The 14,828-nt window shown below is 47.3% G+C and overlaps 1 protein-coding gene across 3 annotated transcripts in view; it reads left to right on the forward strand.

The window, feature by feature from the left end:
* Window positions 1-14,828, forward strand: part of LOC129712991 (rho GTPase-activating protein 22-like) — a 151,073-nt gene that overhangs the window by 73,615 nt on the left and 62,630 nt on the right. The window contains exon 1 of one of the 3 annotated variants that reach the window (XM_055661827.1): window positions 10,952-11,560. The exons of the other annotated variants lie outside the window; for them this stretch is intronic. Within the exon in view, the coding sequence (XP_055517802.1) occupies window positions 11,509-11,560 (52 nt within the window). The 5' untranslated portion in view covers window positions 10,952-11,508. Of the gene's footprint in view, window positions 1-10,951; window positions 11,561-14,828 lie in introns of those variants that run through there. 3 annotated transcript variants of the gene reach the window in all.

Raw genomic sequence — 14,828 nt, forward strand, 5'->3', positions numbered from 1 at the left:
AAATTACTGAGACATTAAGAAAGTCGCTCATGATCAATCCAATTTGGTTCAGTGGTGTAGTGGTTAAATGACTGGATTAGCAGTGAACCATTGATCAAGTAACTTGGGTTCAAGCCCCAACATGGCACCTGGGGAGATTAAATTTAAGTAATTAAATTAACTGTATTTTTTAAATAAGAAGCTAATCTCAGTAACAGTAGCTGTGAAATGGACAGATTGACACAAAATCCATCTGGCTCGCTAAAGTATTTCAAGAGAGGAATTCTGGCGTATTTACCTGAAGTAGTCATGTACGACTCCAGACCGACCGATCAGCGAGGTTGATGAAATTACTTCACGGTTTAGGGGTAATTATGGATTAATAATAAATTCTGGCACTGTCCGCATCTTGGGCAGGACTAAGGTGATCTACATGTGATTTGCATTTAGCTATCTTCAAAGCTTCATATTCTTGCTGGAAAAATAATCTTGCTTTCCCAGGGATAAACTGGTGTTAGTTACCATCCATCATGTTCTGCCCTTTCAATAGACCCCATTTTCGATTGTTTTTGTTGTATAATGACTGTTGGTTTTAGGACCAGATATACAGTCAACCTTGCTTCCAGCTCGATTGGTACTGCAGTTGACAATGGACACACCTAGTCTGAAATGAATGTTAGAAAATACACATAAAATTAAAGAAAGGTTCCATTGTATTGACGAAAAATACAAGGACTATATGTGTAGGTAGGAACTGCAGATGCTGGTTTACACCGAAGATAGACACAATATGCTGGAGTGAAGGGCCTGTCCCACTGTACAAGGTAATTCAAGAGTTCTCCCGAGTTTTCCCCTGATTCGAACTCGGCGAATGTCCGTAGCGGGTCCGTAGTAGTTTGTGGATGTCTCGTAGCGGCTCGTAATGCTAACGGTGGGTACTCGGGAAATCCGGTAAACTCGTGACGTTTTTTCAACACTGTGAAAAATGTCCACGAGTAAAAAAATACTTGTAATGAAAAAATGTTTTACTTTTTACTCGCACGAGCCGCTACGAGGCATCCACGAACTCCTACAGACCCGCTACGGAGATTCTCCGAGTTCGAATCAGGGGAAAACTCGGGAGAACTCTTGAATTACATCGTACAGTGGGACAGGCAGCATCTCCGGAGAGAAGGAATGGGTGATGTTTCGGGTCGAGCCTTCTTCAGACTGAATTCTGAAGTCTAAAGAAGGGTCTCGACCTGAAACACCACCTATTTCGTTTCTTCATTGAAGCTGCCTGACTCGCTGAGTTACTTGAGCATTTTGAGTCTATCTACAAGACTATAGATTGGAGACAGCACGTGTGTAAACTCTTTGTTGCTCATTATCAGAAGGAATGTTGACCTGGAAGTCACAAAGTGCTGGAATAACTCTCTTTAAAACTTAAAATGACTTTTAGTTATAAAGAGATATGAAAGGGTGGCATGGTGGCACAGCGGTGGAGTTGCTCCTTACTGTGCTTACGGCACCGGAGTCCCAGGTTCGATCCCGGCTACGGGTGATGGTCTGTATGGAGTTTGTACGTTCTCCCTGGGACCTGCGTGGGTTTATTCTGAGAACCACTTTCCCCCCACACTCCAAAGACGTACAGGTTTGTAGGTTGATTGGCTTGGTGTAAATGTAAAAAATATCCCTAGTGTGTGTAGGATGGTGTTAAGGGATCGCTGGTTGGTGCAGATTTGACGGGCAGGAGGGCCTGTTTCTGTGCTGTATCTTTAAACTAAACTAAACTAACCAGTTGTGTTTAACATGACCATGCTGGACTCCTTCGATGGCTACCCTAGTGAAATATGAGATGCTGTTCCTCCAAGCTGTATGAAACAGCAGGGCCTAATCAAGGCAGTATCAATTCATTGTTGGCTCTCTGCCAATTCTGCTTTGCTCCTCTGTGCTACTGAGCTGCTGCAGTAAATGAGCAATGTCAATGTAAAGATGCTGCAACCACTTGCCTCTCCTAATCAATGAAGGAAATGCCGATATCATGCTGGATCATCGCTGTATTGAATGACAGCAAGTGCAGATGTTGAAATCCTGTTACCATCTACCGTTTTCACAGGCTTCAAGGTCAAGCTCTCAAAATACATGTACAGAATATTCTACTTCACAATCAATAGTAATAGACATTAACAAGGCATTAAAAAAAAAAAGATCATCTTGGCATCTCGATATTGCTGACGAGGCTCGCATTTATTGCCCTTCCCCTTCTTCAAGAGCAAAGATTTTTTTTTATTTGTCAAATGTCCCAAAATGGAACATTGAAATTCTTACTTGCAACATCGCAACAGATATGTAAACATAAAATGCTGGAGTAACTCAACAGAACAGGCAGCATCTCTGGAGAGAAGGAATGGGTGACGGGTTTCGGGTCGAGACCCTTCACCCATTCTTTTTTGTCCAGAAGTGCTGCCTGTCCCGCTGAGTTACTCCAGTATTTTGTGTCTATCTCCAATTTAGACAATAGACAATAGGTGCAGGAGGAGGCCATTTGGCCCTTCGAGCCAGCACCGCCATTCAATGTGATCATGGCTGATCATCCACAATCAGTACCCCATTCCTGCCTTCTCCCCATATCCCCTGACTCCGCTATGTTTAAGAGCCCTATCTAGCTCTCTCTTGAAAGCATCCAGAGAACTGTGCCTTGCAGTACCCCACTAGTCACTGCCTGCCATTCTGAAAGGGACCCCGTTAAACCCTCCTCTTTGTTTCCTGTCTGCCAACCAATTTTCTATCCATGTCAATACTCTACCCCCAATACCATGTACCCTAATTTTTCCCACTATGCGGGACCTTATCGAATGCTTTCTGAAAGTCCACGTACATTACATCCATTGGCTCTCCCCTATCCATTTTCCTAGTTACATCCACAAAAAATTCCAAAAGATTAATTAAGCATGATTTCCCCTTCATAAACCCATGTTGACTCGGACCGATCCTGTTACGCCATCCAAATGTGGATTACTACGACCTACTTCGACTAAACTTACGAGTAAAAAAAGGATCGATTTTTACCATGGCGACCAATTTTTTACTCGCGGGCTTCTTTTAACATATTGGAAAAAAACCCCGTGACCTAGCTGCGACCTCGAGTACGCGGAGACCACTCTCGCGCATGAAGGAGAGCTCTTAGGACCTCGTGTCGACAATGCTGCGAGTATGAGTCGAGGGCAAACTCGCCAGAACTCGCGGATTAGGTCGCCCAAGTGGGACAGGCCCTTTAAGGAAGCAAGGATAAGCTTACTCAATACTCTTTGTGTGTGTGTAAGTGTGCATGTGCGTGTGTGTGTGTGTGCGTGTGCGTGTGTGTAAGTGTGTGTGTGCGTGTGTGTGCGTGTGCGTGTGTGTTTAGCTGATCTTCTGCACAAAGTCAATGCTTCATGAATAGATTTTTCAAAAGGAAAACGGAAAGGGATCTCCCGAGGGTTCTGACAGGCAGTAGAATCGAGTCCTGGATGTGGTTTTATGCATATCAGGTTTTCTGCACACCCCTTGATCATTATAATCACAAAAACCTTTTCTCTCTGTGACTTTCCTTGATCTGATTAGAATCAGTTGCCGGCACTCATGCTCTCTGCAGAGATAAAACAAATTTGGCAGAATCTCCCCAGTGTTTCAGGCAGAGTTCAGCTCTCAATGATGATTGGAGGCGAGTGATTCCTGTCTACCTTGGTGTGTGGCCTCATGTGCACTCTCCGACAGGAAGATGATTTATAGCAAACCTAAAGGATTGAGCAGGAGAGGAGATGGTGGGGGTTGATTTGCTGGTGGTTCAAAGGCTATGAGTTCAGGTCTAACTACCTCCAGAGATTTGAGTGCAGAATTTAGGCTGATTTCCCAGTACTGCACTGAAGGAATGTTGCATTATTAGAGGCCACAGTGTTCAGATTAAATGTTCACCTGTGACCTCGTCTGTTCTCTGTAATTATCTGTCTGTCTGTCTGTCTGTCTGTCTGTCTGTCTGTCTGTCTGTCTGTCTGTCTGTCTGTCTGTCTGTCTCTGTCTGTCTGTCTGTCTCTGTCTGTCTTTCTGTCTGTCTAAAATGAGCTTGCATGGATTTCTTCCACACACACACACATATACACAAATACACACACACACACACACACACACACATATACACACACACACATACACACACATACACACATACACACACACATGTATATATACACACACACACACAACATATACACACACACACACATACACACACACACACACACACACACACACACACACACACACACACATATACACACACACATACACACACATGTATATGCACACACACACACACACATATGCACACACACACACACACATATGCACACACACACACACACACACACACACACACACACACACACACACACACACACACATACACACACACATACACACACACACATATATATATACACACAAACACATATACACACACATTCACACACATACTGTATATACAAACACATAGAATTTTAGATGAAAGAAATCCATGTGAGCTAATTTATGAACAGTGGATTGTCAAAGGGTTGGCATAGTGCCGTTAACTCTTTGGAGAGATGTCTTTGATTCACAACATATTTTTCTTTGTAATAAGGAATAACATACCATTTCCTATGCATGGGAATACCCTGCAACAAAATGTCTACACCGCATTTCAATCAGTATTTTCAATTTTACAATAATTTACTAAAGTGAATGTTTTCCTCTCTTGAACAGAGGTATTAATGCGCTTTAAAAAAAAGGAACAGACTAGTTCTCTCTTTAATGTTGGCCACTTTTTAATTGTTCATTTAACATACCCTGAAGCATAAGTACCAAGTCGTTACGCCCTTGCTATTGTGAGATCTTGTCGTGGCCTCTGTTTGCTGAAATTCCCACATCACACAGTGACTTCACTTTAGGAAGCTCATTATGTGCGGTAAGATGCCATGAGACTAAGAAATGTGCTGACTGGTTTCAGGAACGATGAGTTATTGCTTGTGTGAAGAGAGACTGGGAGTATGTTCTCCAGAGTTTAGAGGTTGGAATTAGGTCAATAAAACTTACAAGGTATTAAAGGCAGAAAGTGCTGGAGTAACTCAGCGGGCAAGGCAGTATCTCTGAAGAACATGGATAGGTGAGGTTTTGTGTCGGGACACATCTGAACCAGGCTCTCGACCCGAAATGTCACCTCTCCATATTCTCCAAAGATGCTGCCTGGCCCGCCCAGTTACTCCAGCACTTTTATAAAACAGCATCTGCAGTTCCTTGTTTCTACCAAGTACTTAAAGGACTTGACTGGCTGGACGCTGCAAGAATGTTTTCCCTGACTGGCGTTTCTAGGCCAAGTAGTCAGAGTATTTTGGCAAATTTCCAAGAGGCCAATTAACCTACAAACCCACACGTCTTTGGGATGTGGGAGGAAACCGGAGCATCCAGAGGAGACCCACACAGTCACGGGGAGAACGTTCAAACTCCACACAGCATTGAACAATGGGGAAAGAAAGGCATCACACATAGCCTCCTCACTAGTGGCGAGTTGAAATGTTTCTTGAATCTTAATGCCCACTCATTAATCAATTCACTTAGACCTATTTCCACCTCGTAGATCAATACAGCATGCTCTAAGGCTGCTGGCTGGAATAATAAATAATCAAACCTCCTCACTTGAGGCTACAGAAGCTTTAGGAAATAGCTATATCAATTCAACTCTGATTCATATCTCTCTCCCTCCCCCTCTCTCTCTCACTCTCTCTCCCCCTCCCTCTCTCCTCTCCCTCTCTCTCTCTCTCCCCCCCTCTCTCTCTCTCTCTCTCTCTCTCTCTCTCTCTCTCTCTCTCTCTCTCTCTCTCTCTCTCTCTCTCTCTCTCTCTCTCTCTCTCTCTCTCTCTCCCCTCTCTCTCTCTCTCTCTCTCTCTCTCTCTCTCTCTCTCTCTCACTCTCTCTCTCTCTCTCTCTCTCTCTCTCTCTCTCCCTCTCTCTCTCTCTCTCTCTCTCTCTGTCTCTCTCGTCTCTGCCCCCCCCCCCCCTCCTCTCTGCCTTTCTTTCTCTCTCTCCTGAACACCCTTTATATTTTCACGCTTTCACTGTTACTCACTGTTACGCGGGCTTCTGTAGAAACTAAGCTTTCAGCATTAAGATTCAAGCATGTTTATTTGTCACCTGCTTTAGATATGAACCAGAGCAATGACATGCTGTAGCTTTTCAGGCACATTAAATTACAACAAGAACAAAATTCAATACTGTAAACAAGAAACTATTGGTTGTTCTATGTAAACCAGATCACGTTCGTGCAAATACCGGATGGAGTACGTAGAGCAACTATACGGTGCATTGGTGATTTAGCAATGTAGTTTGGGTGGTTCACGGACCATGGTGGTTGATGGAAAGTTGTTGTTGAACCTGGAGGTGATGGTTCTCAGGCATCTGCACCATCTCAGCCACAGAGGATAGTCGAGGCCAGTTCATGGGCTATATTTAAGAGGGAGTTAGATGTGGCCCTTGTGGCTAAAGAGATCAGGGGGTATGGAGAGAAGGCAGGGACAGGATACTGAGTTGGATGATCAGCCATGATCATATTGAATGGCGGTGCCGGCTCGAAGGGCCGAATGGCCTACTCCTGCACCTATTATCTATGTTTCTATGTTTCTATCTACTTGAGGCAGCGGAGAGTTGCCGGGGTGCTGTGGGTCGCTGATGATATTAGGCATCTTAAGGCAACACTTCCTGTAGATCCCTGCAAGGGTGGGGATGGTCAGTCAGTGGCTGTGGTGGAGCAGGCAATGTCCACCAGTGGCTGTGGTGGAGCAGGCAATGTCCACCAGTTTCTGCAGCTGCCTGCGCTCCTGAGCATTTGAATTTCTGAAGCAGACCAAGATGCAACTCAGCATGCTGCCTGCCGTATACCTGTAGACGTTTGATAGAGGATGTTGTGGGAATCAGAAACTCGTCAAACCTCTGAGGAAACCTCCGAGGCATTGTCATAGAGTCATAGAGTGATACAGCATGGAAACAAGCCCTTCAGCCCAACTTGCCCACACCAGCCAACATGTCCCAGCTACACTAGTCCCAACTGCCCGCTTTTGGTCCATATCTCTCCAAACCTGTCTTATCCATGTACCTGTCAAACTGTTTCTTAAATGTTGGGATAGTCCCAGCCTCAATTACCTCCTCTGGCAGCTTGTTCCATACACCCACCACTCTTTGTGTGAAAAGGTTACCCCTCAGATTCCTATTAAATCTTTTCCTCTTCACCTTAAACCTACGACTTCTGGTCCTAGATTCACCTACTCTGGGCAAGAGACTCTGTGCATCTACTCGATCTATTCCTCTCATGATTTTATACACTTCTATAAGATCACCCCTCATCCTCCTGTGCTCCAAGGAATAGAGTCCCAGCCTACTCAACCTCTCCCTATAGCTCAGACCCTCTAGATCTGGCAACATCCTCGTAAATCTTTTCTGTACCCGTTCCAACTTGACAAACTGGGTCGACCCCATCCTGAAGTCAACAACGAGCTCCTTGGTCTTGCTAATGTTGTGAGCAGGATTGTTGTTCTGGCACAAGTCAACTAGATTACCAGCCAGATGGTTTGATTTACTAAAGTGTGTGAGGAATGAAGCAATAGATGTCTTTGATAATGGAGCAGCATTGGTTGATCATTACACAAAACGCTGGAGTAACTCAGCGGGACAGGCAGCATCTCTGGAGAGAAGGAATGGGTGACATTTCGGGTCGAGGCTCTTCAGAGTTCTTGGTCCTCTGGTGCTGCAGGAAACTAGCTGACGGTAGGAAGTCAACTGTTGTCACAGCACGCGGGGTTGATTGGGAAATATGATGAATCATGACATTCCTTGCAGACATTAAGGTTTCCACCCGATAAATCCTGCTGGCCTTAGAGCGGCCAAATGTAACGTTGCTGTATGTGAGTCACTAATGTGGACCGCCATGACTCAAGACAGATGTTTCTTCTATCTGACCACTGTTAGTACATCGCATCACACCAGCAAACTTATAAATTGAAAGGATGAGAAAAATAACTTTTGTTGCAGAGATAGACACAAAGTGTTGGAGTAACTCAGCGGGTCAGGCAGCATCTCTGGAGATAAAGTATAGGTGACGTTTTGGGTCTGGACCCTTCTTCAGACTGTCCCCACCCCAGGAACGTCACTTAATCTTTATCTCCAGAGGTGCTGCCTGAGCCGCTGAGTTACTCCAGCACTTTGTGTCTTATCTTGGGTATAAACCAGCACCTGCAGTTTTTTGTTTCTTCATCTCAACCCATCGTTAGATGTAACTCTATGAGTTAGGTAGAGCTGTTAGGGATAGCGGAGTTAAGGGATATGGAGAGAAGGCAGGAACGGGGTACTGATTGGGGATGATCAGCCGTGATCACATTGAATGGCAGTGCTGGCTTGAAGGGCCGAATGGCCTACTCCTGCACCTATTGTCTATTGTCATAGTTGTTAATTGGTTTGAGCTGTATGGGGTTGGGAGTTTGGTGGATGGATCCTCATTATAGTCTTTAACTTTCACTAATGTATTATTTTTAATAAGTAATGCCCCCGTCCCACTTAGGAAACCTGAACCTGTGCGGGTTTCTGTGCGGTTCCCGGAGGTTGCAGGTGGTTGCCGGAGGTTGCAGGTAGTGGAAGCCGGTAGGGAGACTGACAAAAACCTCCGAGAACCGCAAGGAAACCTTGGGTGGGGCGCAAAGTCTCCAGAGGTTTCCGTTCAGGTTTCCCAAGTGGGACAGGGGCATAAGGAGTACCTTTTCAAGAAGTACCTAAGAAACGACCTTGCATTTTATACAATGCATGCTGCTACACCAAACAGTTGCTTGGTAATTGTGTCAGGCTCTGAGGAGCAGCAGGTACATTATTGCTCAGCAGGTCTCTCGGTTGCTTGAAGCACTTGAAAGTCATAGTGATACAATGTGGAAACAGGCCCTTCGACTCAACTTGCCCACACTGGCCAACATGTCCCAGCTACACTGGTCCCACCTGCCTTTGTTTGGTCCATATCCCTCTAAACCTGCCTATCCACGTACATGTCTAACTGTTTCCTAAACGTTGTGGTAGTTCCTGCCTCCTCTGGCAGCTCGTTCCATACACCCACCACCCTATGTGTGAAAAAGGTTACCCCTATTCTAACATGTAAATACTGATTCTGTTCTATTCTGTTCTGTAGTTTTTTGCACAATCCGCAGGCATTGCCACTTTCATTTTACTGCACATCTTGTATGTGTATGTGACAAACAAACTTGACCACTTCACTTGACTTGAGGCTGTTGGAAGTAACTTGCAGCTTCACAGAATTTGTTTACGCCCACCAGTCTAACTGACTCAGTCTAGTCACACCAGTGCCAAACTGGTTTGTATCTTAACGTGGTTGAGGAACAAAAAGGCACAAGTTCCCTCGCAACTGCGTTTCCCTGTTGGGTGTGTGTGTTAAACAGGGTAGTGTCCTCGAAAATAGAAGGCATCACATCCCTTTCAAACGCACGCCAACCTTAGCCTGACATCCCACAAAATCATCTTACCAGGCCTAACCCGAGGAGCACCTTCAGCAACAGACTGGCTCCACCAAGATGCGGCACAAAATGCCACAGGGGATCCTTTCCCCCTGTGGCTATCAAACTGTACAACTCCTCCTCCTTCTTACATGGGGGAGACCGACTCCCCTACCACCCCCCCCCCCCCCCCCCCCCCCCTTCCCCCATCCCCAATCTTTGTACATACCCTGGACTTTCTCATGTTTCATGTATCTTGTTGTGATTTAGAACTGTTGACACAAGTTTCCCTCCTGAGATAAATAAAGTTCTGTCGTATTGTATTGTATTAAAATAGTACCTCTGCCTCTGGCACCACTGCATGGGTTTACCCCAGGTACTCCGTTTTCCTCCCACCTCCCAAAGACATGCCAGTTTGAAGGTTAACTGGCTCCTGGTGTGTAGGGAGCAGATGAGAATAAGTGGAATAACTCGGTGGGCCGAAGGGCCTTTCTATGTTGTATCTTTAAAACTAAACCAAACCTTTAGGGTACAAAACAGCAGAAATATTAGACTCCCAACATAACTGGGTGTGAGTGAGTGAGAGAGTTAGTGAGTGTGAGCGTGAAAGAGTGTGAGAGAGAGAGTGAGGGTGATGATCACGTTGAATGTCGGTGTTGGCTCAAACAGCCGAATGGCCAACTCCTGCACCTATTGTCTGTTGTCTATTGAGAGTGAGTATGTGTGTGAGTAAGTGAGAGAGAGTGTGTGAGTGAGTGTGAGAGAGAGTGGGAGAGAATGAGTGATAGTGTGTGAGAGTGTGTGAGAGTGAGAGTGAGTGTGTGAGAGTGAGTGTGAGAGTGAGAGAGAGAATGTGAGAGAGTGAGTGAGTGAGTGTGTGAGTGAGTGTGTGAGAGTGAGTGTGAGGGTGAGAGTGAGTGAGAGAGAGAGAGAACGAGTGATAGAGTGTGAGAGTGAGTGGGTGTGAGAGTGAGTGTGAGAGAGAGAATGTGAGAGAGTGAGTGAGTGAGTGTGAGAGAGAGTGAGTGTGAGTGAGAGTGAGAGTGAGTGAGTGAGTGTGAGAGTGAGTGTGAGTGAGTGAGAGAGAGTGTGAGAGTGAGAGAGAATGTGAGAGAGTGAGTGTGTGAGAGTGAGTGTGTGTGAGTGAGTGTGAGATTGAGTGTGTGTGAGTGAGTGTGAGAGTGAGGGTGAGTGAGAAAGTGGGTGAGTGAGTGTGAGTGTGAGGGTGAGAGTGAGTGTGAGGGTGAGAGTGAGTGTGAGAAAGTGTGTGTGAGTGAGTGTGAGAGAGAGTGAGTGAGTGAGTGAGAGAGAGTGAGAGAGTGAGAGAGTGTGAGAGAGTGGGTGTGAGAGTGAGTGTGAGGGTGAGAGAGAGAGAGAGTGTGAGAGAGAGTGAGAGTGAGAGTGAGTGAATGTAAGTGTGTGTGTGTGTGAGTGAGCACTTATGTGTCCACGTGCTGGTAAATGATTCCTCCTCCCTCCCCCACTCCACCCCACTACAATCCTCATTCATCCCAACAAGCCGCTTACAATTGGCAACTGAGCATGAATATTTTTAGTGTCTGCGTGTAGATGGATGTGGTGAAGGGGATGAGTGTGTGAGCTTGCCACCAGTGGGTCTGCTGTCTGGTATTCTCCCCACACATAGCTCACAGCGCAGACAGTGAGTAAGGGAGAACGGCTGTGTGCTGGTGATCCGTCTTCACGGGAGTCACTTAGACTTTCCCAGTCTGTCTTTGGGTTTGAAAGGGGCAGGACACACAGAGCTCACAGCTAGTTCATGCTTCGCTGCACTCCCTACACAGCTGGGAATGCCTCTTCATCTGCTGTAACTTTGTGTTGGAAGATAGCATCCAACTGCCTCTGGACTTAAGTCTCGACTGCGTCTTGGACTTGATCCTGCAATAGTTCAACAGCAGAAACAAGAGCGAGAGAGAGTGAGAGAGAAAGAGTAGCAGCATCCGCTGTGCCTCTGATCTCTGGCAGATTCACAATAATGCCTTTCTTCTCGGGGAAATACATCAAGAAGCGGATAGGCATCAGTGGGGGTAAGTTGGAGTCAGAATCTGTGTTCACTTAACATGCTCAGTGTTTCATTTAATCTATCAAATGGCAATGCGCAGCTCTGGAAAATATTAATGTTAATATCAAATATCATCGGTATGTGAAGCTTGTTTAGGAACATTTAACTGGTTGCAGCTGGGCTGAGCAATTTGAAACGGTTCTCAATTTGCTCATTATTTGTGGAGGATATCTGCTGTCTGTTATGGACAATTGTCAACGTTTGGTTAAATCTACATTGGCAAATGTTAGTGGTCAGATGGTGAGATTGTCCCCTTTGTACATGGTGATGTGACAGTGTATACCCAAAGTTACCAGTGCCGGCCAGCATGTTTTAGAGTTACTAAAGATAGACACAAAGTGCTGGAGTAACTCAGCGGGTCAGGCGGCATCGCTGGACAGGATGGTGACGTCCTCCTCGTGGGACCCCTACACAGTGTCCAACATCCGATCCTGAATGAAGTGGACCACCCCTCCTATTAACCTGTTCAATGCCAAGACTTTTTTCTGACCCCGAGTATACCGGAGGGTGGCACTGAGCAAGGTTAAATATCGGCAAGACTAAAGCTTTGTTGTGTGGATCCTGGCCCATCTCCACGCCTCTCCCTGGATACAGGACCAGGCTGAACTAATATCTCTATCGGTGACTGTGAATTGTATGATTATGCACTAAGGGAGGTTTCACTCGATGAGAAGTCGTGCGTTCGCAACTTGGGCACTGATAACGATTCGGCATTCTGACCCCACTTTTTTGTCATCACAAAAGCCACCCCCCAAATATCATCTCGCCCCCTTCCCTCGAGTCAAACCTCCCCTCTCTAAACACACTCACATAGAACATAGAGCTGTACAGCACAGGTACAGGCCCTTCAGCCCACAATGTCTGTACTGAACATGATGCCAAGATAAAGAAATGTGCCGGGAGCCAGACTGTGGGCCGAATGGCCTGATCCTGTGCTGTACTTATCTACATCCTCACATCATTTGGAATGTTTTACCACCTCTAAAGGCACTGGATAATTTCAGGCTGGTGTTGTGCTGAGATATACACAGGAAGGTTCCCAGGATTAACATTCCCTGCATTGGGCCACCTGGATCCAACTTTTAGTTTAGAGAAACAGTGTGGAAACATCCCTTTCGCCCACCGAGTCCACACCAACCAGCGATCCCCACACATAAACACTATCCCACATAGCCTGCGTGGGTTTCTCCGAGATCTTCGGTTTCCTCCCACACTCCAAAGACGTACAGGTATGTAGGTAAATTGCCTTGGTATAAATGTTAGAATTGTCCCTAGTGTGTGTAGGATAGTGTTAATATATGGGGACCGCTGGTCGGCGTGGACTCGGTGGGCCGAAGGGCCTGTTTCCCCGCTGTGTCTTTGAACTAAAGTAAACGATGAACAATTTTACATTTATACTAAGCTAATTAACCTACAAGTGGGGGGGGGTGGGGGGGTACCGAAGATCTTGGATAAAACCCAAGCGGTCGTGGGGAAAGCGTACAAACTCCGTGCAGACAGCACCCGTGGTCAGGATCGAACCCGGGTCTCTGGCGCTGCATGTGCTGGAAAGCAGAAACTCTACCGCTGCGCCATCGTGTCGCCCTGCTCCCTGTGGAGATTATCCCTGGGAACCTGGACTAAGGGATGAGGAAATCACTGCTGCAGTTCAGTGCCCTCTGTGGGAAGGTGTTGACTGTAGGGTCAGGAACGGTGGTGGTACTGGCACCATTCACGAAGGCACTTTGGGTGAGGGACCAGCTCTACCTCGAGGAATTGAAGCCCTATGAGCCTTCAACAGCTTTTTGCCTGGTGTTCTCTAGTGTCTCCTAATGTAGCATACAGATAGTTTAGTTTAGTTTAAACATACAGCGTGGAAACATGCCCTTCAGCCCATCGAGTCCATGCACACCTTCCCTCACCTATTCACACTAGTTCTATGTTATCCCACTGCTTACAAAGGCACATTTACAGAGGCCCATTAACTCACAAAACCACACGTCTTTGAGATGTGGGAGGAAACCGGAGCACCAGGAGTAACCCACATGGCCACAGGGAGGACGTTCAAACTCTGCACAGACAGTACCCCAGGTTGGCACGGTGGCACAGCGGTAGAGTTGCTGCCTCACTGTGCCAGAGACCTGGGTTCGATCCTGACCACGGGTTCTGCTGTTCGGAGTTTGTACGTTCTCCCTGTGATCGCGTGGGTTTCCTCCCACGTACCAAAGACGTGGGTTAATTGGTTTTGGTAAAATTGTAAAATTGTCCCTTGTGTGTAGGGCAGTGACGGTGTGGAAGGGGGGGGGTCGCTGGTCGGTGTGGACTCCGTGTGCCGAATGGCCTGCTCCTGCATTGTATCTCTAAAGTCTAAAATAAAGTCTCAAATGTCGGGATCGAACCCGGGTCTCCAGCACTGCCAGGCAGCAACTCTATCAGTTGTGCCACCGAGACCGACTTTTGAAGACAATGGCGTAGATGTGTTCCTCACCAACCCCTTCTTGGTTTCTTGGTTTCTTGGTCCTCCAAAATATTCCAAATGGAATTTAAACTGGAGGTGGTACCTCATGGTGGTACCCCAACTCCCCCCTCCCCCACATCTCTCTGCCCCTCCCCTCTTTCCTCCCCCTCTCCCTCTCCTCCCCCTCCTCCTCCCCACCCCATCCCTCTATGTCCCACCCCCTTCCCTCTCTACCCCACCCTCCTCCCTCTATCCCTCCCGCCCCCCACTTCCCCTACTCCTCTGTCCCTCTTCCACCACTCCCCCTACCCCTCCCTCCCCACTCTTCCACTTCTCTCCCACTTACTCCACCCCTCTCCCTCTCCCTCCCCCACCCCTCCCTTCACCTTCCCCCTCCCTCTCTCACCCCCCCCCTCCTCACCCCCCCCCCTCTCCCTCTTCCCTCCCCCTCCCTCTACCCCACCCTCCCCTACCCACCCTTCCACTTCTCCCCCCTCCCCCCCCTCCCTCTCTCCCCCCACCCCTCTCCCCCTCCCTCCACACTCTTCACCTCCCTCCCCTACCCCATCTCCCTCCTCCCCTCCCTCCCCCATCCCTCCCCCACACCTCTCTCCCCCTCACCATCCCTCTCCCGTGCCCCACCCCTCTCTCCCCCTCTCCATCTCCCTCTCCTCACCCCTCTCCCTCTCCCTTCCTGACCACGCCGCTAAGCACCAGCACCCCACTGCCACAAAGCACGGTCGCAGCCAATTCTGCGGCGTTAACAAACAGGCAGCATTTGTCAGCCGAAATGAAG

The sequence above is a fragment of the Leucoraja erinacea genome, chromosome 34 (assembly GCF_028641065.1).
Source record: "Leucoraja erinacea ecotype New England chromosome 34, Leri_hhj_1, whole genome shotgun sequence".
Lineage (NCBI taxonomy): Eukaryota > Metazoa > Chordata > Chondrichthyes > Rajiformes > Rajidae > Leucoraja > Leucoraja erinaceus.